At 40.5% G+C, this 27128-nt stretch overlaps 2 protein-coding genes and 1 long non-coding RNA gene across 4 annotated transcripts in view; 1 reads left to right on the top strand and 2 right to left on the bottom strand.

Moving 5' to 3' along the window:
• Window positions 1–781: 781 nt before the first annotated feature.
• ankrd54 (ankyrin repeat domain 54) lies at window positions 782–12869 on the bottom strand. The gene is made up of 8 exons (XM_003227152.4): window positions 12482–12869; window positions 10265–10312; window positions 8934–9032; window positions 7389–7460; window positions 6612–6659; window positions 6373–6497; window positions 3306–3413; window positions 782–2746 (listed from the first exon to the last, which is right to left on the bottom strand). The coding sequence occupies exons 1-8, from the start codon at window positions 12738–12740 to the stop codon at window positions 2672–2674; spliced, it is 834 nt and encodes a 277-aa protein (XP_003227200.1). The 5' UTR covers window positions 12741–12869; the 3' UTR covers window positions 782–2671.
• Window positions 12870–13097: 228 nt separating this feature from the next.
• Window positions 13098–26037, top strand: eif3l (eukaryotic translation initiation factor 3 subunit L). 2 transcript variants are annotated; one of them, XM_062982964.1, is made up of 13 exons: window positions 13098–13266; window positions 15402–15450; window positions 16185–16395; window positions 17005–17084; window positions 17456–17517; window positions 17644–17713; window positions 18021–18094; window positions 18215–18386; window positions 19931–20085; window positions 21409–21579; window positions 22396–22893; window positions 23907–23987; window positions 25836–26037. In XM_062982964.1, the coding sequence occupies exons 1-13, from the start codon at window positions 13237–13239 to the stop codon at window positions 25872–25874; spliced, it is 1692 nt and encodes a 563-aa protein (XP_062839034.1). In that variant the 5' UTR covers window positions 13098–13236; the 3' UTR covers window positions 25875–26037. The 2 variants fall into 2 exon arrangements, with proteins under 2 accessions (XP_062839034.1, XP_062839035.1); XM_062982965.1 differs by lacking the exons at window positions 13098–13266; window positions 15402–15450; window positions 17005–17084 and having other exon boundaries at window positions 16317–16395.
• Window positions 18237–27128, bottom strand: part of LOC134299629 (uncharacterized) — a 28761-nt gene continuing 19869 nt past the window's right edge. The window contains exon 2 of the long non-coding RNA XR_010006861.1: window positions 18237–24399. This is a non-coding gene — a long non-coding RNA (uncharacterized LOC134299629). The remainder of the gene's footprint in view (window positions 24400–27128) is intronic.

The raw sequence follows: 27128 nt of genomic DNA, 5'->3' as shown, positions 1-27128 counted from the left end.
CAAGATACATTTCAATATTTTATCATGATCCCACACACTCAAAATGAACAGGAGAATCTCTGGGTGGATTACTCACTAATACATAGTTTCATTTTGAATTTTGAAGTGAGTGCAGATATCCTAAACAACAATGAATCACTATTATTGCTTTATCCATCCATACTTCACTGTCCCATTAAAATATCCTGAAAACTTCTGAAATGTGGCTGAGGGTTTGATGTATGATACATTTTGTACCAATTTCTTCAGACCATCACAAGAGCCCTTTAAATGTTTTCCTTTCCCGCTTTTTTTTAACAACCTGGAGAACAATTTTAATATCAGGACAATTTCCTACCTCCAACTTTGCTATTTTCCCCTAACAGCAGTGATTAATGTTTTCACCTGCTGAACACAAAGGAGCTCAATACAAAAGCCTGATTGAGTTAGACAGGCTTGCTGTTTCCCAGATACAGCACACGTAAGCTGCTGCCAGCAAAATAGCAGGGGGTAGCAGAGAGACAATGATTTTTATAGAGTCCTCAGCAAGTCTATTAAGAGTCAGTAGTTCGCGACAATGCAATTTTGAGCCATATATATATGAGAGAGGAGCAAATTACGTCAGGTCTATACGCTGCCTTGGCTTAGAGCTCAAGGCAACAAGATGTTGTCATCTTTCATTTCACTGCTGTTTATACAAGTGAAGAAGCTCCCGAGTGGGGCTCCCGGCAGTCATAAGATAAAAAGCAGGGGGGGGGGGAGATAGGGAGAGAAATGGCAAATCAGAAATGTCCAGATCCACTGAAGGCAAACAGCATTTTATTGAAATTTACAATGGCAAAGTTCATATTGCCTCCTTCTCTGCTTGCACACTGGAATAAAGTTTTTGGCATCAACAATGACAGCTCAGGCAAGATCAGCCAACCTGGTCTCAAACTTCCTTTCAATGAGTATTGAAATCTTCCTCTACCAAAGCCGCTTGGCTTATCAAATCCATGATATGAATCAAGTTATACTCTTGTCGGTCACAAAAACAGCGTACTTTTAAAGAAGTCACAATAAACTACTAGTATCAAGGTCCCAAAACAAACTTGGTATTTCAATGATACAAGGAACAGACCACTGACTCCCATGAAAGCATTTGCTAAATACATGCCAACCCTCTTCTTTTCATGATTATGAGCTGGTTGAAGTCAAAACACAAGGCAAGGAGATCATTGTAGGATTTCAGTCTAACAGGTCAGCATATGTCAGGCATCCAGACCTTTGTATAAGAGGAGACCTTGATCTCTCACAGTGTGGAAAGGCCATGAAATATATTAGCATCTGAAAAAGTGACAAGTTTTCTTTCTATCTGTGACAGAAATATGGCTGTCAGACAAATGATCCACCAAAGCCAGCAATCATGGTGGTACGAGATACAGTGAAATGGACTGCCCCAAAAGGGTTGGACTCTCCTTCTTTGGAGTATTTCTGGTCCTGGTAGTAAGCAAAGTGAGATATGAAGCAAACCTGAGTAATAATAATTCCATATTTGCTTCCATCCGTTTTCTGGAGCAGATACATTATGATAAATGGCAGGGAGACAGAGTGTACTACAAGTAGTGGATTGGGTGCAGTATCCCCTGATGAGATGCTCATTGGGCCCTTTATGATAAAATAGCTACTTATAGAATCATAGAGTTGGAAGAGACTTCATGGACCTTCCAGTCCAACCCCTTGCCAAGCAGAAAAATCGCATTCAAAGCACCCCCAACAGACGGCCATCCAGCCTCTGTTTAAAAGCCCCGAAAGAGCCTCCACCACACTCGGGGGCAGAGAGTTCTACTGCTGAACAGTTCTCACGGTTAGGAAGTTCTTCCTAATGTTCAGGTGGAATCTCCTTTCCTGTAATTTGAAGCCATTGTTCCGCATCCTAGTCTGCAGGGCAGCAGATAGATATCAGAATCAGATATGCAGTAGATAGACTCAAAGAGCTCTCTTTCCTAGTATTCTGAATATGAGCAGCCAAGAGAGGCTTTAGGGAGTCCTCTCCACACACACACACACACACAAGACAAAACACAATGTGGGAGTGAACAGATGAGATGCAGAAGTGAAGAAATTAAAAGCTTTTGATGCTGAGGTGCTAGGGAAAGGATAGCCATTAATGCACTCCTTTGTGGGTGGGTACAGCTAGCCTGGTTGGCTGGACCCTTCAACCCATTCTCAGGTTAAAATATGCCCCTTGTTAAAAATGCAGGGGTATAGAGGTTCTAAAAATGCTCAACAATTATTGTGCTTAAATATTGGGAGATTAAAGGCAGATAAGTCATGTGCAGCAATGTGCCCTACAGGTATCGCTTTCCCCATGTGCTCACACTGTGAAACATGACACTGTCCTTAAAATCCAGCTGCTCCCCTATAGAAAATAGTCAGAGAAGTCCAGATGCATACCAAAATCAAACAAGGAAAAATAAGCCATTGTACTCAAAGCCAGAGCCTCTCCATGAGCCTCTCTTGTCCACAAAAAAAGAGTCTGAGGCAGCAACAGTGGCCCAACAGTCTCAGGCAATTTGGTATAGACCTTGGAGGAAAATCACATTTGTAGAGTCAGCAACAGCAGACCTGCAGTCTTGCAGATGAGTCTTGGCTGATCTTCGTCATCCTGCAGATCTTCCTTTTGATTGAGAGAACCATTCGGGGGAAAACATTACCTCTTCTCTATCTTCTGCTTCTGCAAACTGAGTGAGGTAAAGCTGGCAAGCAGGTCAGTAACCTCATCCACCTGCCGGAGAAATAACACAACATGGTTGCAATGCCAAAGTGGACTCTGAAGGAGCACAGAAATCCTATGAGCAACTAGGGATAGATTCCAGGCTGAAGACTTTGACTGCACCACAAATAACCAGCCCCCTAGAATAATGGCCATACCATATTATGCCAAAGATGAGATTGATTATTATGGATTCATTTTACTGGGTAAATGCAGCTGCAGATCCAATTCCAACACTGCTATAATCAGATGTGCGCCAGTGTGCTGGTGTGGTGCATCACTCCCACTGTTAGAGCTAAACCAGGAATGGGCAATTCCAAAAGGTCCTAAAAATGCATCTGCTTTGCAGCTGGCAAAGTAAATACCCTCCTACTGGTTTTAATGAGTAGAAAATGTTAAAACACTGCAGACCAAAATGCAACATGAAGGTATGCACATTCCAAACATAGTTCACAGCAAGAAGGACATGGTAAAGCTTTGGATGCCATAGACTACACAGAGCTCCACCCCACTTTCCTGTATGAGGATTGTTCTATCCACCAAGGATACAAAGTGCTCTGTAGTCACTCACCTGTTCTTTTGTACTGGTCATCTGTAGCCTTGTACAAAGGTCATCCAGCTGTTCCCGCTGTTCATGGCGCCCAAGGCGGTTGAGGTATTCCCGCAACATCTGAATGATCTGTAGGAAACAGGGTGAGAGAGATGGTCTGCTATAAGGAAAAGGTCTGGACTTCCAACTGGACAGCCAAAGTTAAAGCAAAACTGTAGATCTGAAAAAGGTTTTGGAAGAACTTCTTAAGAAAAGAACATCTATAATAAAATATCAAAACAAATGGGCAATAAATGTGACACTAAATAGAGGTAGGCACCCTTGTTTTTCTAAGAGAACGTGAAAAACTATACACAATTTCCAAAGCAACACGGGGTCTTCAGGTAAAGTTGGGGAAGCTCTGTCTCATGGACTGGATGTTGCCTATGGAGGTTCCCCATCTAGCATAGAAGCTTCCGGGTCATGGCATCTTTTTAAAGAAGATTATTATGCCAATTCAATAGATTTCATATGGACTTTTTGGGGTAAGGAATACCCAAGTAAACAAAGATTCTCATTCATGCAATATTCAAAGTACAGAAAACAAGGATTTCTATTTTAAAACACCAATTGGAATATATCTAATCTAAATCTAAATCCATAATAAAAGTGAAAACCCATATTTGTGTATGTGGCACGCGTGTCCGCTCACACAGACAGCCTTTGGCCTCCACAAACAGACTACACTTCCCACTCCTGAGAAGCTAGCAAGTCACTCCTTCGCATTGACATTACGGTTACAGCGAGCATCATGAACATGTAGCCCAACCCATGCCAATGTCCTCCCCAAACACTACAAATCACCACCCAAGGAATGCTTTCATTTCGGGACTATTTCCTCCTAGATTTTGCTATTTCTTCCACCACAGGCAGGCATCCCAAGGTTCTCCATTGCTGTGGAATTTGCATGACCCCGCCTACTGCCCTTCCCTTTCAAATCTGTCTGCAAAACAAACAACACAATTGAGCTGCAACTAAACTTACTGAAGGAGTTTGGGAGATTGAAGTTGTAGTTTAGCCTGCATCAAGTCAAAGCATTGTGACTCCTACTGGGGAATTTATAGGAGTTATCGTTAACCTACACCCAGAACGCTATAAACCCAAACAATGATGGGTCTGGACCACATTTGCCATCCATACCTGATATGCCCAGATTTGACTACTGGTGGGTTTGGAGGGGAATTGCCCTGGACATCTGGGAGTAGTAGGTACTGGGATTTATAGGTCACCTGCAATGAATAAGTACTTTGAACCCCACCGATGATGGACCAGGACCAAACTTTCCACACAGAGCCCCCATAACCAATACAACCTATGGGACAAGTTGGGAGGAAAGACAGTTATAGTTCACCTGCATCCAGAGAAACACTGACCCCCACCGACAATGGACCACGACCACACTTCGCACAGAGAACCCTCATGACCAACTGAACATACTGCAGGTGTTACTGGGAAGCCAGGCAATGACCACCCAACGACATATCTGGACCACACTTGGTACACAGATCAAAAATGGCAAACTTTCCATACTGGCAAGGTTTCGGGAGGATTGAGCCACGCTTCTAGGAATTGTAGTTCACCCACTCCAAACACAATACATAACACTGAAAGACAAATAACCCCATCCTCAAATGACCCGGGCACCGCTGGGTCTCCAAGCTAGTCCATAATAAAAGTGAAAACCTGTATGTGTGTATGTGGAATGGGTGTCAGTTCACACAGACAGCCTCCACCCTCCACAAACAGGCTACACTTCCCATTCTGGAGAAATCAGCAAGTAACTCCTTTGCACTGACATTGCGGTTACAGCGAGCACCATGAACATGTAGGCCAAACCCTGCCAATGTCCTTCCCAAACATTTCGGCCCACCACCCAAGGAATGCTTTCATTTGGGGACCATTTCATCCTACATTTTGCTTTTTCTTCCACCACAGGCAGCCATCCCAGGGTTCTCCATTTCTGTGGAATTTGCATGACCCCGCCTACTGCCCTTTCCTTTCAAATCTGTCTGCATAACAAACAGAGCAAAACTGAGCTTCAACTTACTGGAGGAGTTTGGGGCATTGACGCCACATGGTGGAAGTTGTAGTTCACCCTGCACCAAGTCAGAGCACTGTGACGCCTATTGGGGAATTTACAGGAGTTGTAGTTCACCTACACCCAGAACAATATGAACCCAAACAATGATGGGTCTGGACCAAACTTGCCATGCAGACCCGATATGCCCAGATTTGAATACTGGACGGTTTGGAGGGCAATTGCCTTGGACATTTGGGAGTCGTAGGTACTGGGATTTATAGTTCACCTGCAATGAATGAGCATTCCGAACCCCACCGATGATGGACCAGGACCAAACTTGCCACACAGAGCCCCCATAACCAATACAACATATTGGACAACTTTGGGGAAAAGAGAGTTATAGTTCACCTGCATCCAGAGAAACAGTGACCCCCACTGACAATGCACCAGGACCACACTTCGCACAGAGAAGCCTCATGATCAACTGAACATACTGCAGGTGTTTTTGGGAGTGGGCCTTTATTTTGAGAGCTGTATCCAAACACCACTAAATCCAGCCAATGACAGATCTGGACCAAACTTGGCACACAGACTGAACATTGCCTGCTGTGGATACTGACAGATGTTTTGGGGCAATTGCCCTGGTACTCTGGCAGTTGTACTCATTCACCCCCATCCAGACAGGACTGCAGCCAGGCGATGACCAGCCTACGACACATCTGGACCACACTTGGTACAAAGGCCCCAAAATGGTCAACTTTTCATACTGGCAGAGTTTGGGGAGGATTCAAACCCACTCCAAACAGAATACGTAACATTGGAATACAAATAATACTATTCTCAAATAACCCGGGCACCGCCGGGTCCCCAAGCTAGTTATGGTCTAAATGTGAACAGGCAGATCAGGATTCATGAGGTCAATGGTAATGCTAGCTGGGGAATTCTGGGAGTTGTCGTCCAAAATATTTTTCCAGCTTCTGACTAAGTAAAGGAAGGCAGATCAAGGAAGGCAAGTTTTTCTCCCCTTACCTGCTTTACTTCGAGACGCACTGCTTCCAGATTCTGTGAGAGTCCCTCCTGCAAGATGTTCAGCTTAGACTTTGCCAAATGCAAAGGGGTCCTTCCAGCTCGATCCAAGGCATCTACTTGAGCTCCTGGAAGACGCGCATACAGAGGAAGAAAGGTGTGGGTTTAAAGAGGATAGACCCCCCTAGGAGACTATAAAAAGAGAAAAGTCAGATGTATAGTTTGACAAGAGGAAGCATTACCTCCTCGGAGCAAAGTAGTGATGACAGGAACATGGTTCGTGCAGGCAGCTGGGGAGGGAAAATACAACTAAGTTGTGCTCTGTAATAAAACAGTGGGGATAAACTCTACTAATGAAGAATGCAAACTAAGAAATCCAGATTTCAAATTTCTCTTTTTGCCACAAACTAATAATGTTTCATCCTCAACAATCTCTGTCTACAAAATGGGGATAACAACACTGCAGTCAGGATTCCAGAGGTCACACATATACAATGTTCTGAACACAAGACATGTGTCTTGTATAAATGGCAAGTATTATCTATTGAAAGCCGATGTGGCCGAGCGTCATACCTAATCCTCCTACATTACACTGTCAAAATAATTTTCCAAATCAAAGATTTAGTTTTTAAGACAGCCATATTCCAATACAGAAGATGGTAGTTGAGCCAAAAAAAGAGCAATTTGTTCACAGCTGTGGTGGAATTTGAGCGTAGATCTTATAGACCACAGTACATGCTTTGTAGAACATTATCCTACAACCAGGAGAATACTGCCTGCAGCCAATCCAAACCGAAATGTATCACATTTCTCACAGCTAGAAGACTTCTAGTTCTCTATGGCTGCAAGGCTCAACTCAAGGCTTCTCAGTGCATTCCTGGTTTTTCCCCTGAACTCAAAGCTTGTTATTGTGACATAAAGGAGGGAAAAGATAGAAAGGAAAGAAACAGGCAAGGAACTCTACAGTCAAGGTGTAACAGTAAAAGGTGATTGTTGTCTTCCAGGTGGTTGATGCTCACCCAAATGCAGGGGTGTGTTCCCCAGTGTATCTCGCTGGTTTGGATCAGCTCCATGGTCCAAGAGCAACTGCACTAAAACACAAACACAACTCAGGTTTATACATAATTCTGAGCACAGAAACTCCAAGCACTACTAAATATGGTGAGGAACCAGGAGAGTACCATGTTGGTGGCTGCTCCTAGGCTATGAAACTGTCTCCTAAGAGACATCAGTGTGGATCTTTCTCTAATTGCAAAGAAAGCAAAAACCTTTTTATTTAAACAGGATTCAACTTTTAAATTGGCTGGCACAAAAGACTTTTTAAATACCTGTGCTATTCTACAGTGGGTAAGTAAAGGCCTCATCTACACTTACCATTTGACGCAGTTCAGAGCTAGTTTCAAACTGTGGTGGCCAGACAACGAACTCCCACAAAAATGCAGGAAAGAAAGCTCTTAATGTGCATTAGTGTTCTGTAAGTTGTGTAATCACCAGCCGAACCTGTAACTGGTTCCAGGATTTCTATCTAATCATCTGCACAGCAAAACCACTTTCTTCAATACCAATTTGAAACAGCATTAAATGCCCAATGTAATTGAGGTCTAATGTTACAGTGGGTAGTTACATAAAACTGCTGATTCAAGGGATATGGCTGAAACTACCTTTCTTCATATCTCCACAAACTTCACTCCTCCACAAAATATTTCTGCGCCCGCGTGAGATCCTATGGCTCTCCAGTTGTTGTGGGACTCCAGCTATCATCAGCTGCAGTCAACATGGCAAGTGATTAGGGAACTTGCTTCAGAGCAGTGGTTTTCAATTTTTGATCCTACAGATGTTTTGGACTTTGGGTCCCAAAATCCCTAATCATTGGCCAGGTTAGATTAGACTTCTGGGATGTGAAGGCCTAAAACATATAAAGGACAAAAGTCTGAGAGGAATTCAAACTTCCTATGAGAAGATGCTTCCTTTATGCCTGTTGAAACTATTGTTTGTATACGGAGCAATCTAACTGCCAAAGTTGCACTTGACCAGAGAAGCTTTTGGAGTTCTCAGAATTTCCCCCATTTCTGCTTTCAAAGGCCCCTTCTACACTGCCATATAATCCAGGACAAAGCAAATAATCTGGATTTTGTATGGCAGTGTAGAAAGGGCTAAAAATCCTTTAAACCAAAGTAGGAGAATGTGTGGTCCTCTAAGTACTGTTGGAGCCCCACACCCATGACCCTTCATCATTATGCTGGGCATCAATTCTCCACTCATAACTAAATGTTTCATAGATCAGACATTAAGCTCACAAAAATCTACAACTCCTTTCTTAAATGTTCTATGATTATGGAGGCCTGATAATCCTACCCAACTCCATGAAAATTTTAGAAAGTATTCTTTAAGACATTCCTCCATGACCAGTTTCTTCCAACATATCAGGAGCAATGGACTGCCTGAGATAAATATAGAGACACACAATACTTTTGAAAAACATAGCATTTTAAGAAGAATAAAATGCTTAGTGCTGTCTCCAAAAAAGAAGGTTGGAGGTTTCATCTCATTATGATGGAGCTCACCAATATGATCATTTCCATTGCATGAACCAAAGTGCAGTGCCGTTCGACCTTTGTCATCAGCTGCACAGGGGTCTGCCCCATCTTCCAGGAGCCGCTGTACTGGTAGCACCAAAGAAAACCAGAGAAAACCGCATTTAATAGAGTTGAAATGTTCTGTGGACTACAGCTCAAGGTGCAATAAATTCTGGCATGCGTTTTGAAGACTGACATTTACCCTGTTTCCCCTAAAATAAGACATCCCCAAAAAATAAGACCTAGTAGAGGTTTTGCTGAATTGCTAAATATAAGGCCTCCCCCAAAAGTAAGACCTAGCAAAGCTTTTGTTTGGAAGCATGCCCAACGAACAGAACACCAGAGCATGCAGGATCGCTAAATGTAAGTACCATAGAGTGTTGTACATAGAAATACAGTAGAGTCTCACTTATCCAACACTCGCTTATCCAACGTTCTGGATTATCCAACGTATTTTTGTAGTCAATGTTTTCAATTTATCATGATATTTTGGTGCTAAATTCATAAATACAGTAATTACAACATAACCTGACTGCGTATTGAACTACTTTTTCTATCAAATTTGTTGTCTAACATGATGTTTTGGTGCTTAATTTGTAAAATCATAACTTAATTTGATGTTTAATAGGCTTTTCCTTAATGCCTCCTTATTATCCAACATATTCGCTTATCCAACATTCTGCCAGCCCGTTTATGTTGGATAAGTGAGACTCTACTGTACTGGTAGTAACAAGAAATTCTTGATAGGATTTACAGTTTGTCTGGTTATGCTGGTTTGTGATAACAACTACTGTACGGTATATAATAAATGTTTATTTTTTTGTTCAACAATAAATGTGAATTCTTCTTCATGGAAAAATAAGACATCCCCTGAAAATAAGATCTAGCGCATCTTTGGGAGCAAAAATTAATATAAGACACTGTCTTATTTTCGGGGAAACACGGTAGTACTAAAGATCTGTGAAGAATAGGCATAGACTTCTACAGCTACAATTATTGATAAGTAATTAATTACTTTTCTTCAATTACTTAGTAATTATTTATTAAGTTTAAGAAAAACAAAAGTACTACAGCCTGGAGGTAGAATATTACTGTTACTTTGCAGATAGTGAAGGCCAACAATTGTACCATTGAAAAAAAGTTATCAGTAACAAAAACTATTATCTAATTCACTCAATATTTCTTACTTTATCTCTCCTATTTTTAACTGGAAAACAAGGCTTTGTCACTTTGTGGGCTTTTTTCGTGGGTAAAGTCCAGTGGGTGTAAAGGAAAACATATGGAAATATGCATGGTACATTTCAATTATGCATTCTTACCTGTTTCCAAATCATTAGAATTCGCAGCTTCTCTTAACCTTTTCAGAGCTGTGGAAAAAGAGAATAATAATAATAACTTTATTCTTGTATCTCGCCCCATCTCCCCAAGGGGACTCACATGGGGAACCAAGCCCAATAACATACAGTAAAAACATCAATATAAAATACATACCAATCATAACAAATTAATACAACAAAATACAAAACACAACATCACAAGATAAAAGTGTAGCCAATGGCCAAGGTGACATAATGGCACTTCAATTTTCATTTTTGGAGAAGGGAATAAAATAATAAATGTGCAAATATTAGGAGTATTAATGGCACTTTTGTTATCTTATTGAAATGTGAATGAGTCAATAAGCATTTTAACAACTAGTTATGTCACTAGACTTCTCTGCCTCCCACTTGTTCTGCAAAGATAGGTGGTGATAAATCAATTACACTTTCCGCTTTCAGATGGAAGAAAAAAATTTGGATAGAATGGAAAGAAGGCTCATATATAAGGGGGGGGAACAAAAATTGTGTTATACAGTGTTATTAAACAGAGGCCATTTGGTCTAGACTAGCAAAAGCTCCAAAAAGTTACACAGGGACCTAGGTCCTTCCAATCACTGGGGCTTGTATGCCTTTTTTAAAAAGTCAGGTCTTATCTAATATGGGAAACTATTCCTAAACACATGCAGGCTTTCACTTCATGTTCTCCCCTCTAACGTACTAGATGGAAGTGACAACAAAATTTCGCTGAAAAGTCTGTGAAATTATTTTGTAGAGTCTATTTCTTATATAATATTTCATGCCATCGTTATTACCAATGAATTAGTAAAAATCAATTTTTTGCTATTATGCTTTTTATCGGGCTCATTTTTTCAGGCACATGGTTTTGCAATTATAGTTTCAAAAAATACAAATGAAAGTGCCCCAACCTAAATAATGTCCTTCAGATATTTTGGATTTCCATTCCATTATCACTCACAATTGGGCATAAGCTGGGGCAGAGGGGAAAGGCAATCTAAAACATTGGGAGAACACCAGACGAAATAAATCTTCCTTGTGCACTTCTTCAAAAGTAACATTTAACTCTACACTACGATAAAGTGAGGCCCTTCAGTGTTGAACAAACTTGCATGAGCTCTATCCAGCAAGTAAGGAGTACTGAAGATGCAGTTCAACAACATCTACAGCAGTGGCTCTCAACCTGTGGGCCCCCAGGAGTTTTCGCCTGCAACTCCTAGAAATCCCAGCCAGTTTACCAGCTGTTAGGATTTCTGGGAGTTGAAGGCCAAAACACCTGGGGACCCACAGGTTGAAAATCCCTGATCTACAGGATCACACTTTGCCCCTCTGATGTAAAAGGTTGTCTCAACTCCTGTCTCCCCATAGAGCAAAAGGGAGTATGTGTTGTTGAAGGATTTCATGGCTGGAATCACTGTGTTGCTGTGAGTTTTCCAGGCTGTATGACCATGTTGCAGAAGCATTCTCTCCTGATGTTTCACCCACATCTATGGTAGGCATCCTCAGAGGTTGGGAGGTCTTTGAAATTAGGCAAGTAGGATTTATATATCTGTGGAATGTTCAGAGTGGGATAAAGAATTCTTGTCTTCCTGAGGCAAGTGTGAATGTTGCAACGGGCCATCTCGATTAGCATTGAATAGCCTTTCAGTTTCATGCTCTGGCTGTTTACTGCCTGTGGGAATTCTCTGTTGGGAGGTGTTAGCTGGCTGTGATTGTTTCATGTCTGGAATTCCTCTGCTTTCTGAGTGTTGTTCTTTATTTACTGTCCTGATTCTAGAGTGAATGTTGCAGTTGGCCAGCTTGATTAGCACTGAATAGCTTGGTAGCTTCAAGTCCTGGCTGTTTCCGGCCTGGGGGAATCCTTTGTTCAGAGGAAATAATCAGAGCCAGTTAAAACCTCTCAACAAAGGATTTCCCCAGGCAGGAAACAGCCAGACTTTGAAACTGCAAGGCTATTCAATGCTAATCAGGGTGATTAATTGCAACATTCACACTTGCCTCCAGCAGACAAGAGTTCTTTCTCTCACCCTGGACCTTCCACAGATATATAAACCCCACTTGCCTAGCTTCTGGAATATGGGACATACAGCCCGGAAACAACTCACAGAAACCCGTGTTCCATAGTGTTAGTGCTGGTACCTCACTGGCCTACAAAATGCGAGGATCCCTTTGAGTCAGTCCAGGCAGGCGGGGAAAGCTCACCGTGGCTCTCCTTCCCGGTGGGACCCGCTCTGCGGTGCAGCCGGGCGGCCCGGCGGCGTCGGCCGAGCACCTTGCCCCCCAGGCGCGGCCCGTGCTGCCAGGGCAGCTGGAGGAAGCCCAGCGAGGCGGGATCGGGAGCCTCGGGCCCCGTCCGCAAGGCCGCGCCCAGCCCCGCCAGGGAGAACACGCTCGCCGTGGTGGCGTCGGCTACGGCGGTGATTGAGGCCGGAATGGCCTCTCCCGCCTTGCCGCCTTCCATCCCCTTCTTCTCCTCAGGGCCTAGGCCGGGGAGGCGGGAGCACTCGCATCACCATAGCAACGACGGGAAGAGCCAATCACACTCCTGACTGAATCCAGTGGGTGGGGGGAATAGATGACGAAAAAAGGATTCACACCAAAGCGTTGCGGAGAAAAAGACAACAACAGTACAGCTCAGGCTCTCGATGGAATTATGGAGATTGCGTCTAGCTTAGACATGGGCCAATTTGGGCCCTCCCTCCGGGTGTTTTGGACTGCAACTCTCATCATTTCTAACAGCCTCGGGCCCCTTTAAGCGGCTGAGAGGGAAAAGGAAGGGGCCTGAGGCTGTCAGGAACGAATTACCTGTCAACAACCCGGAGCGTTTCCCCCCACGGTTTCCGGTTTCTACAGGAAGTGACGCACAAAGTGCACACCGGAACTCTTTCCTTCCCACCGAGCCCTCGTTGCATCCGTCTGCTTGGCGGCGCTTCTAGGCTTTCCTTCACAGCTCCGCCATGTCTTACGGGGCGGAAGACTACGATGAGGTGCGTGCTTTGGAGCTTCACTCGGCGGCGGGAGGGAACTGGTCCCAGTCTGCAGGGATCGACGAAGGCAGCCACGTGGAGGCGGGATTGAGATATGGGAAGGAGTATAATAGTGGTGGGGCCTGCCAATCTGTATATAATGTGGGCTTGAAGGAGGAGTGGAATTTGGTCTAAAACTGCGGTTCTAACCCTTGTGGGTCTCCAGGTGTTTTGGCCTACAACTCCCAGAAATCCCAGCCAGTTTACCAGCTGTTAGGATTTCTGGGAGTTGAAGGCCAAAACATCTGGGGATCCACAGGCTGAGAACCACTGGTCTAAAAGAAGAAAGCCTTTACTACAGTGGTTCCCAACTTTTGGGCCTCAAGGTGATTTGGACTTCAAGTCCCAGAAATCCCAGCCACCTTATCAGTTAGGAACTGTGGGAGCTGAAGTCCAAAACACCTGGAGGCCCAAAGGTTGGGAACCACTTCTTTATCAGTTATCTAAGATATAATAGTACAGGCAGCCCCCAAATTACAAACAAGATAGGTTCTGTAGGTTTGTGCTTAAACTGAATTTGTATAATAATAAAACTTTACTTCTACCCTGCTACCATCTCCCAAAAGGGATTCGGAGCAGCTTAAAAAGCACTCGTATCTGTATTTATTGTACCGTATGTATTGTTACATTACATCAGTATCAAAGGAAAACATAATTCACATCATCAATACATAATAATACCACAGTAAAATCAATCAACCCCAAATATAAGTTCTCCAGCCAAATATGTAGCTTTGGGTAGCTTAGGTAAGGGTGAACACCCCTGTGGTGCTTGTTTTGCTGTCTGCCCCTGTCTGCCCCTGTTCACCTCGCTTTCTGTCCCTGTGTCTGATTGTTTAAGAATTGCTAAAGAATTGCTATTAATAATAATAATAATAAACTTTATTTCTAGACTGCCCTCTCTCCCAGAGGGACTCAGGGTAGTTAACATACATATAAAACGGCAAACATCCAATGGCACAACTACATCACTTGATATCAAAAAATGTAAAATAACAACAACATACTCATTATAATAAAAATTCTAGATTAGAAAGAACAATAAATTTAAACGTAACAGTCAGACCAGTAAAAACATTATTGCACACAGCGTATACCCAGACCAATTAAAATGACCAAGCTTCAGAAGGTGCCCAGCATTCGTTGTAATTCAACTTAGACCATAGCAGCTATAAGATGATGGTCATGTTAATCTCCTCTCCGTACACTAAGGTACAGAGATGGGAGCGATCATAGAGAAGCCCCCCCCCCTCTCGTTCCCACCAACCATGCTTGTGATGGGGGTGGGACCAAGAACAGGGCCTCCACACTAACCAAAGTGCCCAAGATGGTCTATATAGGGAAGATGTGATTTGACAGATAGCCTGAACCTGAACTGTTTTAAATTAAAAATTGGCATAACTCATTCTACATGACATATTATTACTATACCTTATATTGTTTTGATATTGAAATATAGAAACTAAAAGCAAAGTAAGACAAACGTGATGTAACACTGTTTTACTGTATCGTAAAAGCAGCTTTGTTGAATGTAGTATCCCAACTTTTGTTAAGTGGCAGTCAGTACGCTTTTTGACTTAATAAACTCTGCTTACAATTTAAAATTTAGCAAAAATTTAACATAATTTAGTATCAGCTTTTCTGCTAAAATTGGTTTTATTTTAATTTTAATTTAAAATATTCTTTCTTTGATTTTTTTAAAAATTGCTGATGGTTTGAGTTAACGAGAGTCTACTGTACATTCATATATGTGTAAAGATCCTTGGTCCTTTAACAGTATACAACTTTAGCATTTTGAGTCTACTTTAACTGCCATGATTGCATCGTATGGGGTTTGATGAGACACTGGGTGCACTTACACTGTGGAATTAATGCTGTTTGGCCCCACTTGAACTGATGTGGCCGAATGCAACAAAATCATGGGAAGTGTTGTTTTACAACTGTTTAGCCTTCTCTGCCAAAGAATGCTGCTGCCTCTCTAAACTGCGAGTCCCAGGATTCCAGGCCATTGAGTCATAACAGCTGAAGTGGTGTCAAACCGCATTTTGGAGATGCACAACAGGTGGGCTAAATCTCTCTCCTTTTTCTGTTTCCAGGGCTCCTATGATCCTTATACCTACCCAGGAGACTATGACACACACACCGGTGAGTTTTTGCTTCCCCTTTTAATATCAGTCCTGTCTAGAAAGGGTTTTCCACAAGGGGTAAAAGTACAGTTTGAGCTTCCCTAATATGGAAACACAAAATACTTCAAAATTTGAAACATTTTGCCAATAGTTGTCTGCTTCTGGGTGCAGTCAGCACCTCCCGAGAGTCCCACTTAACTGCTGGCATTAAAGGTACAAAAGCCCTCACCAGTTTCCAGTCTGACAAGCATAGTAAAATTGTTCTACTGTTTCTTGTGTACAATTCACTGGCATTAATGGTTGGGTTTGGGGAAAAGTTCGAACCAATAGTTTTACTTCTTTCAGTGTTGTCTCTTTTTGTTTGTAGTAAATAATAGGAAGATACAAAAAAACTTTGAAATCCAGAACTGAGAAATCTTGATTAAACAAAGTGTTTCCTGAACTACTAACTCCTGAGCTGGTTTATACATTTGAAGCATGCTGCAGGTGTCACTTATACTTTTCATTTAACCTGAGTTCTCTTTATTTTACTAATCATAATGCTCTCAAATTAAAATGAGCAATATATATTTTACCATTGCTGGTTCTTCTTGGGGTTCAGTATTCTTCCTAGCAATATGTGTCAAAATACGGGAAAATATATTTAATAGGTACTGACAGAGAGAAAAAAATGCAACCTCCAAGGTTGGAATCCAAACTGTTCTTACTTTATGCCTTCACATTATATGATTTTATCAATGTTATATCTCGCAGGAGATCCCAAACAGGATCTAGCCTATGAACGACAATATGAACAGCAAACCTATCAAGTTATTCCTGAGGTGATAAAAAATTTCATCCAGTACTTCCACAAAACTGTGTCAGATCTGATTGACCAGAAAGTATATGAGCTGCAGGCCAGTCGTGTATCTAGTGATGTCATTGACCAGAAGGTGTATGAAATCCAGGATATCTATGAAAACAGGTATGGATTTCTTTCCCTGAGGGCTAAAATTAGGACTGTGATTCAATCACTTATATCAATTATATGCAAAATGGGTGAGCCTAAGATCCACAATGATTTAAACTTTGGCCCCTTCCACACAGCTGTATAAAATCCACATTGAACTGGATTATATGACAGTGTGGACTCAGATAATTCAGTTATATGGCTGTGTGGAATAGCCATTCGGAAGTAGTTGAGGATTAGATAGCAAAGTGTCTGATGAGCCTATTGAGCCTGATGGCCCTTCCACACAGCCATATAAACCAGAATATCAAGGTGGATAATCCACAATAGCTGCTTTGAACTGGATTATCTTGAGTCCACACTGCCATATAATCCAGTTCAATGTGGATTTTATACAGTTGTGTAAAAGGGACCTAAATCTCCAGTGAACATTCTTCTAGGTCCAGCTGTTAGAACCTGGGACTTTCGGGGGGGGGGGGGGGGGAAGCTTGCTCTTTTCCTCCTTCTGAAGAGTTCTGTTTAATTGTTTTGATTTAAAAGTGGGAAAAGGCAGAACAAGTTTTTAGATTATTATCTATTGCCTTTTATATTTTGACCTGTCATTTCAACATTTTGTGCATTTAGCTGGACCAAGTTGACAGAAAGATTCTTTAAAAACACGCCATGGCCAGAAGCAGAGGCAATTGCTCCACAGGTTGGAAATGGTGAGTATTTTCTATTTTTCTTCTCTAGCAAGCTTACAAAAATACAGCTTGCCTTAAGAAAAGTGTTACTGTGGCATGTGTTTTAGGTGAGCCAAAATTGTTTTGTCACAGTATGGAGCAAGTGTTTAAATTATTCTGAAGGAGGCTGCTTTAATGACGTGTTTTGTATCGAAATGCAAGGTTGTCCTGTGGGACAGTCTTTTTAGCACTTAGAGGTTAAAATGATTTTCCAGGTGGAAATATACCCATTTTCGTGAGTCCAGCGAAGGCTCTCTTAGCTCTGTCTATTCCTCCCCCCCACCCACCTTGAAAAACCTATTTAACAGATGGGATATTGGCAATTAAAATAATTATTTTTTCATTTCTTGTAGATGCTGTTTTTCTTATTTTATACAAGGAGCTGTATTATAGACACATCTATGCAAAAGTCAGTGTAAGTATCGGCTTTAGTTTATCCTTGAGTTGAACTCTGGGTATGTGATGGTTGTGGGTGACCTTTAAGTCAGATGTTAATTCCTTTAAAACCTAGGCAATTGAATGTGCTTCCTTTTTATTGCAGGGCGGTCCATCTTTGGAACAGAGATTTGAATCTTACTACAATTACTGCAGTCTTTTTAACTATATTCTAAGTGAGTTCCTGATGTCTTATTGTGTATATATTATTTTTGCTGTTGTGAAAATATTCCAGGAATGAAATCCATTCAATTTGATCACCCGGTGTTACGTTCTTGATCTCCTAGTTGTTCTTTGATTCTTATTATTGGAACACTTTCTTCCCCGACATCTACTTTGTTAATGTTGTCATATTTAAATACCTTTTTTTAAAAAAAATAAAATCATCTTTTCTTTTGTGTAGAATACCTTTTTCTTATTGTTCCAGTCTGAGTGCCTTTGGTTTTCCATCCCTGCTCTAACATTATAAATATACTTCTTTAGATGCAGATGGCCCAGCTCCTCTCGAACTCCCCAACCAATGGCTCTGGGATATTATTGATGAATTCATCTATCAGGTACAGTGACTTATTGCTGAGGTTGTGCCTATCTGTTAGCCCCCTTTAAAATAAATAATTAAATGTTGTTCTGTAACTTCAAGCATTTTTCTCTGTTATCTTCCTTCTCTCGTGGTGCAGTTCCAATCCTTCAGCCAGTATCGCTGTAAAACAGCAAAGAAGTCTGAGGAAGAAATTAATTTTCTACGTTCAAATCCCAAAATCTGGAATGTCCATGGTGTTCTCAATGTGCTGCACTCCCTGGTGGACAAATCTAACATCAATCGGCAGCTAGAGGTTTACACTAGTGGAGGTAAGGAGAAAAAGAAGACAGAAGTTTGTGAGAAGTAATCTTATCTCCAAAGTTCTATCTTGATTATAGACCTTGAAGAAATTGCAGGTTTTTTGTTGTGAGTGCTGTATGTTTCAATAAAAAAGTAGAAGTACTTGAAGTTTATTCTGAGATGTTTCTGGATTCTCCCTTGGATAAATCTGAGGACTGAGGTAATGAGAGATAGCATTCCTCTTACGTATTTGAAAAATACACTTTACTACACACATCTATTAGCTTACTTGTATCATGTTCACTCTGCATAAACAGAGTTCAGTAATCTGAATAGTCTTACCAGTCACCTAGTGGTTAGGTTTAACAAGTGGTTAGCCTGGTCAGTAAGAAATTATGTATTATGACTGTGGTAATCATATATCCAAGATAAAATATCTATTATCACCATGTCAGTACAGTCTTCAGCATGTTTACTAAGATGTAAGTATATATATATTTTCAATGAAACTTGCTGTTACATATTTACAGTACAGTAGAGTCTCACTTATCAAAGTCTCGCTTATCCAAGTTTCTGGATTATCCAAGCCATTTTTGCAGTCAATTTTTTCAATATATCATGATATTTTGGTGCTAAATTCATAAATACAGTAATTACAACATAACATTACTGCGTATTGAACTATATTTTCTGTCAAATTTGTTGTATAACATGATGTTTTGGTGCTTAATTTGTAAAATCATAACCTAATTTGATGTTTAATAGGCTTTTCCTTAATTTCTCCTTATTATCCAAGATATTCGCTTATACAAGCTTCTACCGGCCCGTTTAGCTTGGATAAGTGAGACTCTACTGTATTTATTTATTTACCATATTTATATCCTGCCTTTCTCTACCCCGAGGGGGACTCAAGGTGGCTTACAAATGGCACTTATACAGTGCCTTAGACATAAAACACAGACATGAAATAGAATTATAAAAATTAAAACAGACATAAAACATAATTAAAATACATTCGAATATGAGACACATCATCCAAAGGCAATGTCTAAAGCCGTTCCAAAATCCATTGCACGATTTCCAGTTTTAAAAAAAACTTTAATGTAACTTTAAGTCTATAATTTTAGATGGTAGTTGTTTGTATATTTTAAAATAAGCCTAATTTGAACCATTTGTAATGTTCTAAAACACAAAATAAGCTGTTATTTAACTTGCATGTCCAAAAAAAGTAAGATCAAGTGGAGTCTTTCATTCGCATAGTACTAATAGATTCTGTGACTGCAAGTACAAAAAATTAACCCAAATTTGCAAGCACAAATCCAGAGGGTAGCAGTTGCTTCAAAAGTTACTATGCCCTTCCAGTACTGTAGTGAAAATAGTAGTATGTTCAGTTCTGGGGAAAATCCTGTTAGTATACTTTCGGTTCCTGATGTAGCAATTCAGTTAAACTATTATACATTAGCTGATTCTCTGTGGGAGGTCTGATCAAGATAACACATTGCACTCTTCTGTCCAATTCTTTGGTAGAGTTCATTGAGGTCTTTTCATATTCTTCTCTTTTTCCTCTCACTAGGTGATCCTGAGAGTGTGGCTGGAGAATATGGCCGCCATTCACTCTATAAGATGTTAGGCTATTTCAGTCTTGTGGGTCTGCTGCGTCTCCATTCGCTGCTGGGTGATTATTATCAAGCCATCAAGGTCCTGGAAAACATTGAGCTTAACAAGAAGGTAACACCTACCATAGTGTTAGAAGGGAACATTTTTATAAGTAAGGTTTCTCTATCCCAGGGTATTTTTTAGTGCTTTATGATTTTCAAAAGGTAGTGTGTGGCTGATGATGTCCTGACATAGTTCTTTCTTTGCAGTTGTGTATATCAAATATAGATCAATTCTTTCACATTTAAGAGTTCTTTGTGAAAGTACGTTCTGTGGATATTGGGGACAATCATTTTCATCAGTTTAATGCAGGCATGGGCAAACTTTGGCCCTCCAGATGTTTTGGATTTCAGCTCCCACAATTCCTGGCCTCAGATCCTTTCCTTTTCTAAGTGGCTGAGGGGAAAAAAAGAAAGGGCCTGAGGCCAAGAATTGTGGGAGTTGAAGTCCAAAACACTTGTAGAGCCGGAGTTTGCCCATGTCTGGTTTAATGCATAATCAGAAATGTAGCTCAGAAGTTTGGTTATTTTGAGAATTCTGACTATTAGAGGGGGACATTTAACAATATAAAAAGAGTTCTTCATAGACTGTTATTTTAGGACACCTATCTTGTCCTGCCATTTTTTAACATATAATTTGTGTTCTCAAGAACCTCAGTGTTAGTTCATCCATTAATATCCTCTATAATATCATCTTTGTCTTTACTAATGTCATTTACAGGATCAAAATGTATCATTTATAGGAAAATCAACCTAAAAGAAATAGGACTTCATTTATTCCCCAAACTGATACGCAAATTGTCCATTTTATATGCTACCTATTCTTATATACATTTTTATGTAGACCACAATCATAACTTTCTCCTTGTTCCCCTATTACGCTTTAAAAAAAATCAGAAACCTTAACATCATATTTCAAATATAGCATGAAAATTGTCTCCATACAAACAAACCACATTGAGACAACCAGTTGTGCCTTCTTTCCATTTGGGCTGTAGGAGTCTAAAATGAGCCACATGAAATCAAAGAATAATTTCTGACACCTTCCAGACTTAGTTCTATGATGCTTGTAATAAACCTGTTAAAGCTTAATATATAATTTAAAATGTAAAATGTGAAGCACTGCATGTTGCCCAGCCCTGCTTTATTGCTGTGACAGACTAACATGACTGCCTTTGTTAGAATACAATGGTGTATTGAAAGCCTAATCCTGATTTTAAAAGATGCATAGGTGTTCTGTTCTAGAAAATCACAGAAAAGGTCTTTGGTCTTGTGACCTGCTCTTCGTAGTAGAAGAAACTTGGGACAGCATCCTTTGACAATATGAAGGGACTGTTCTCAATCATTGTTTGAAAAGAAAACAGACTTCTCACAATTTTTCTCCTTCTCTTTCCAGAGTATGTACTCACGAGTGCCAGAATGTCAGGTCACTACCTATTACTATGTGGGTTTTGCATACCTTATGATGCGACGCTACCAAGATGCCATTCGTGTCTTTGCCAATATCCTCTTGTATATTCAGAGAACCAAGAGCATGTTCCAGAGGACAACGTACAAATACGAAATGGTACAAAGCATTTGAGTCATTTTGTCCTACATAAAGGTCTTTGTAAGCCCTTCTGTTTGTAACTCCTTTACTGACACTGCTGGTTCTTCCTTTGAAACATACTGCCCAGTTATTCCTGTGCCTACCCAGAACTATTTAACTGGACTTGTAGTGATGCAAGCCTGCACAGAAATACATCTCCTTTTTTCTTCTACCTTCCAGTAGTTGAAACAGATTGCTAAAGATGCAGATACTAAATAGTACCCTGGTTAATCGTGTTCCAGGCTTAAATGATCTTCTAAGCACCCACATCCAATTCATCTAGAATGTAACTGGTTACGTTTTCCATGAGGCAGTTTCTTCCTGGCTCTGTATTATGTGTCCCGGATATGTTGGAATTCAGTCTTCAAGGATTGTTTTTGCCCAGTTTGACCTCAGTAACACTAGTGGTGTTGCTCTGCTTTTATCTGCAATTATGCGATTCAGAGTTGGTAGTAGTTCTTAGTTCTGATCTGATCAAATGTTTGTCCTGTTTATTAATATAGTGAATCTCATCTTTGGAGCCTGGTGTACTTTTTTGCTAAGGTATATTAGCAAGATGGCATTCTGTCAAAAATTGCAATGGCTTATATAAGCTTTCTGTTTTAATTCTGAAAAATCAGACTTAGTTTCACTGTTGTTTTTCTCTTTAAAACCCACCTGTAAACTTGTAGCACAAATAAAAATTAAGTTGAAAATACAGTTGCTTTGTCTTCCTTCTGTGCTGATTTTGTTTTTATATGTCAGACAAGTATTTTGAATTGCATGTTCTTAATGAGATCTCTTGGTGTGTTGCAGATTAACAAGCAGAATGAGCAGATGCATGCCCTTTTGGCCATTGCTCTCACTATGTACCCTATGCGCATAGACGAAAGCATTCACCTGCAGCTACGAGAGAAGTATGGAGACAAGATGCTACGTATGCAAAAGGGCGACCCTCAGGTGTATGAGGAGCTGTTCAGCTATGCATGTCCCAAGTTTCTTTCCCCTGTGGTCCCCAACTATGACAATATGCACCCCAACTACCACAAAGAGCCTTTCCTGCAGCAACTGAAGGTATTTGCTGGCGAAGTCCAGCAGCAGGCCCAGCTGTCCACCATCCGCAGCTTCCTCAAGCTCTACACCACGATGCCCGTGGCCAAGCTTGCTGGCTTCTTGGATCTCACAGAACAGGAGTTCCGCATCCAATTGCTGGTCTTCAAGCACAAAATGAAGAACCTTGTTTGGACAAGTGGCATCTCTGCCTTGGATGGGGAGTTCCAGTCGGCCTCCGAGGTGGACTTCTACATTGACAAGGTCTGTCTAGTTTCCTCTGTCAGTTCACTCCTCTCTACTCATTATGGGCAGCTTATACTGTTTAGGCTAGTCACACTGCATGGTATTGAAGGATGCCATTCTAGGAATTTTCTAGATACTCCATAACGACTGAATGGTAACTTTTGGCAAAAGTCATTCATTTCATTAGCATACGCTATAATCCATGGTTTCTTGTTTCCCTGGTAAGTTCAGAAAATGGGATGCGTAGGTCATGCTCTCCTAAAAAATGAAAGAAAAGCATACTACTTTTTCTGACTTGCCTTAGTTCTGTTCTCTCCTTCTCCTTTGGGAATCTGTTGCAGATACAGCTATTCTCATTAGCCCCATTTTCCCTAATGATTCACCTCTTGAAAATGCATCATTCTTTTAATGGATAGTGTAAGTGTACATATAGACCGTAAAAATCATTCCTGTTTTTGTCTGCTTAATTATTATTGCAGTGCAGATAGGAGACAGATGTGCATAGCCTGCCTGCATGTGTTGCATCTCCTCCCTTTTAATATAACCTCAGGGTAGTTGGATTCAGTAGGAGCCCCCGATGGCACAGTGGGTTAAACCCTTATGCCGGCAGGAATGTTGGGTTGTTGACCTGTAGGTTGCTGGTTCGAATCTGGGGAGATTGTGGATGAGCTCCCTCTGTCAGCTCCAGCTCCCCATGCGGGAACATGAGAGAAACCTCCCACAAGAATGGTAAAACATCAAAACATCTGGGCGTCCCCTGGGCAATGTCCTTGCAGATGGCCAATTCTCTCACACCAGAAACAACTTGCAGTTTCTCAAGTCGCTCCTGACACGAAAAAAAAGTGTTAGATTCATGAATAGCATCATGTCTCAAGTAGAGGTTATGGTGGTTAAAACACATTGTTCTACCTGTTGTTTTCGCATGAAGAAAACATGAAAATTAGCCCTTATTCTAGGCTGGAGAAAATTTAATCCCCAACACTGCCCTGTGAATTCCTCCTGGCCTCTTACCTTTGACTCTCTCTTGGCAGGATATGATCCATATTGCAGACACAAAAGTTGCTCGCCGCTATGGGGATTTCTTCATCCGCCAAATCCATAAGTTTGAGGAGGTAAGTTGCTGGCTGAACAAACAGGACAAACATATTCAATATGCGTGTGTATGTGTTTGAGTGGATAGGTGGAATGATACATATAGATGCAGGTATAGATAATGAATTTCACATTCATTTTCTATTTCGTTCGAACATACCTGCTGGAGTGCAGTCTAAAACCGTTGGCCTTTTCACACTTTTGGCCAAATTTGGGGAAGGTAGATTTTTCTGTATGAAATAGGTGAACTGTTTGATATAGGTGAACAGATGCTGCAATTTCAAAACAATAGCCTTGCATTTGCAGAAATAAATGTCCCATTGCTGCCATCTTCGTATGAGAAGGAGGAGTTCTGTAAAGGTCTCCTGTCTTTCTTGCTGATTTGCTTGTTCCCGTTCTTCTGCAGGGGGCACTGTCTCACCACATGCTCGTCTGAAAGAATAGAAAAGCTCATGGCCGTAGCATTATTTTTAAAAGCTTAATGCTTATTCGAATGGCATGACTATGAAGCAGTAATCATGGGAGTGTCAGCGGAAGTGACTAAGTGGGTTGTTTAATCCTATTTTAAACTTTTGGAAGCCACCTTGGATCTCACCAAGGGTACAAATTCAATAAATACTGTACACACATAAATAAAAACTACTTTGGACTTCAGCTCCCTCATCCAATAGCCAGTCTGCATATTGGGTATATTGGGTACAGAAAAATGGGCTTTCCTTCTCTATTAGTCCACTCAGTTACTAAATTGTTTGTAGTGTACATAAATAACATACTCTGTTCTTCCTTTATCAACAAACTTAGTCATTTCTGTAATGTTCCTTAGGTTAGCTATGGACACAAAGTAACTGCTTAAAGACCTGGAGTACAGTAGAGTCTCACTTATCCAACGTAAACGGGCCGGCAGAATGTTGGATAAGTGAATATGTTGGATAATAAGGAGAGATTAAGGAAAAACCTATTAAACATCAAATTAGGTTATGATTTTACAAATTAACCACCAAAACATCATGTTATACAACAAATTTGATAGAAAAAGTAGTTCAATACGCAGTAAGGTTATGTTGTAATTACTGTATTTACGAATTTAGCACCAAAATATCATGATATATTGAAATCATTGACTACAAAAATGCGTTGAATAATCCAGAGTGTTGGATAAGTGAGATTCTACTGTATTCTCTTTTATCATTAACAGTAAGGATGCAGGAAGGATTCATAAGACATCGGTAATGTTACGATTTTGAATGCTTGCTGTATTCGGGGAGTATAGAAGGAATAGGAGAAATGTATTGATGAATTAGGCCTGAAATTTAAATAGGGCTATCTACCCTGTCCCAGGACATCATTCCTTAAACTAGGGCAAATAGTCCTACTTAAATTTGTGAAAAGTAGTCTAATGAGCAAAAAGGCTTGAGGAAAGAAACCTGAAGGAATTTTGTGCAACCTCCCTCAGCCTGGTTTGATTTTTCCTAACTATGAGAACATCAGTTTTAAAAATTTATTCTGCCTTAATAGGTTTTAAAAAAAATACAGAAGACTACTAAGTATCTCTTGAATGATAAAACTCTTTAAGGAATCTTGTCACTGATCATTTTGTTCAAAAAATATTTATAGCCTTAGAAACTTGTAAGATATACAGATTTCCACTGAATGCTGGAGACTGTGATTTGACTACCTCGGTTGAGAGAGTCTGTGGGTCATGTGTAATTTTTCCACATAACTGAGCTCAGCATTTTGGCAGGATATGCCAGCACTTGATTAAGGGCTCCATAATTGGGGCTGTGGCACCAAAGTGTGTGGCTGTATGTGGGTGTTCCACTCCCCCTCCCCCAAATACTCTTGTAATTAGATGTCTGTCTCTCTTCTAGCTGAACCGCACTCTGAAGAAGATGGGCCAGAGACCTTGAAAGTCCTTGAATCCGTCATCAGGCTGCCTACTCTTTTTGAAAAGAGGACAAGATGAGCTAAGAATTTTGGAATTCTCTGTAACTGGTTGCAGTCTTTACTTGGATAGCAGATGCCTGAGCTCATACAAAGAACTAAGAAATATAATTAAATGATTGAAATATATGTGTGTCTCTGAATTTATAATTCATTTTTCCCTTCAGGAGATAGGTTCTCAGTCTTCCTGCTTGCATTGATATTTTAGCTTTCACTATGTGGGAGATGTTGGGATGACTTATAGGCAGAGCTCAAAGGGGAACTGAAAACTGCATAATACACTTAAATGAAACTGAATTAAACCCACAAGGCTTTGTATAAATGTCTAAGAGGCACATAACTGTTTCATTTCTCTTTAACAGTATACCGTGTGTCAGATCCCCTTCATAAACAGTAAAGCAACAGTGGAAATAGAACAGATTTATATTTTTCTTAGTTGCTGAAAGCATTTTATAGGTCACCTTTTGAAGGAGTGGTAAACTGCTGTAATCCCGAGTTATATATTGCTAACTCTTCATAGGTGCAGTATTGTCAAAAAAGCCCCCTTTTTATTTAGTGTATATTGAACACTGACAGAAAATTGATATACTGGAATTTACATTCAGATTTTATTTTGCTAAATCAGTCATACTAAATTTGACATTGACTGTTTTTGGTTCTTTTTAGTTTTATACAATGAAAGATAAAAGTAGAGGTTTGTTTCATGTTCCTTCTATATGGAATAAAAGAAGCAAAAGCTACAATTCCATTGCTCACTTCCTAAATGATTCTCCTTAAATTTGGGGGAAGTTGTTTCTGATTAAATCTGGAACGGTTTGCAGAAACCAGAAGCAGTTCTAGTCACAGTTTATGCTATGGTGGTCTCCTCTCTACTGTATGAGTAAAGATGAGGAGGCTGATGACAGTGATGAGACAGTGTCACTGGAAGAGCATGAGCGATTTTTTTAGGCTTGTTCCCTTCCATCTTTCCTCCCTGAGAGAAGAAATGTGAAGCTATGGTGGAAAATAATTTCATTTGCACATTCAGTATGCTAGCACCTGCTGGCAAAACATTTGTGCTTTATTGAGCTATTTGTGTTTCGTGCCATCTTGAGCTATGCTCATACATAAACTGCAAGCCCTAAAGGTCTTGCCCGAGAAAATAAGTTTAAGCATACCCCTCTGTTTAAAGATTCATAGCAAAAGAGCAAATCTTTGTCTCTCACTTATGTTAGGGTATC

This window comes from Anolis carolinensis, chromosome 5 (genome assembly GCF_035594765.1).
Source record: "Anolis carolinensis isolate JA03-04 chromosome 5, rAnoCar3.1.pri, whole genome shotgun sequence".
Taxonomy (NCBI): Eukaryota; Metazoa; Chordata; class Lepidosauria; order Squamata; family Dactyloidae; genus Anolis; species Anolis carolinensis.
This window is presented reverse-complemented; position numbering and strand designations above follow the sequence as displayed.

Bases quoted from the DNA above. Each gene is read 5' to 3' on its own strand.
- ankrd54 (XM_003227152.4), bottom strand. From the start codon at position 12,740: ATGGAAGGCGGCAAGGCGGGAGAGGCCATTCCGGCCTCAATCACCGCC. The intron at 7,461-8,933 runs GTGAGCTCCATC...TTTGTGTTTTAG, and splicing joins CAATGGAAATGATCATATTG to TGCAGTTGCTCTTGGACCAT. The intron at 3,414-6,372 runs GTAAGGGGAGAA...TGTTTCCTACAG, and splicing joins TGCGTCTCGAAGTAAAGCAG to ATCATTCAGATGTTGCGGGA.
- eif3l (XM_062982964.1), top strand. From the start codon at position 13,237: ATGTCTTACGGGGCGGAAGACTACGATGAG. The intron at 17,714-18,020 runs GTGAGTTCCTGA...ATACTTCTTTAG, and splicing joins TCTTTTTAACTATATTCTAA to ATGCAGATGGCCCAGCTCCT. The intron at 20,086-21,408 runs GTAACACCTACC...TTCTCTTTCCAG, and splicing joins ACATTGAGCTTAACAAGAAG to AGTATGTACTCACGAGTGCC.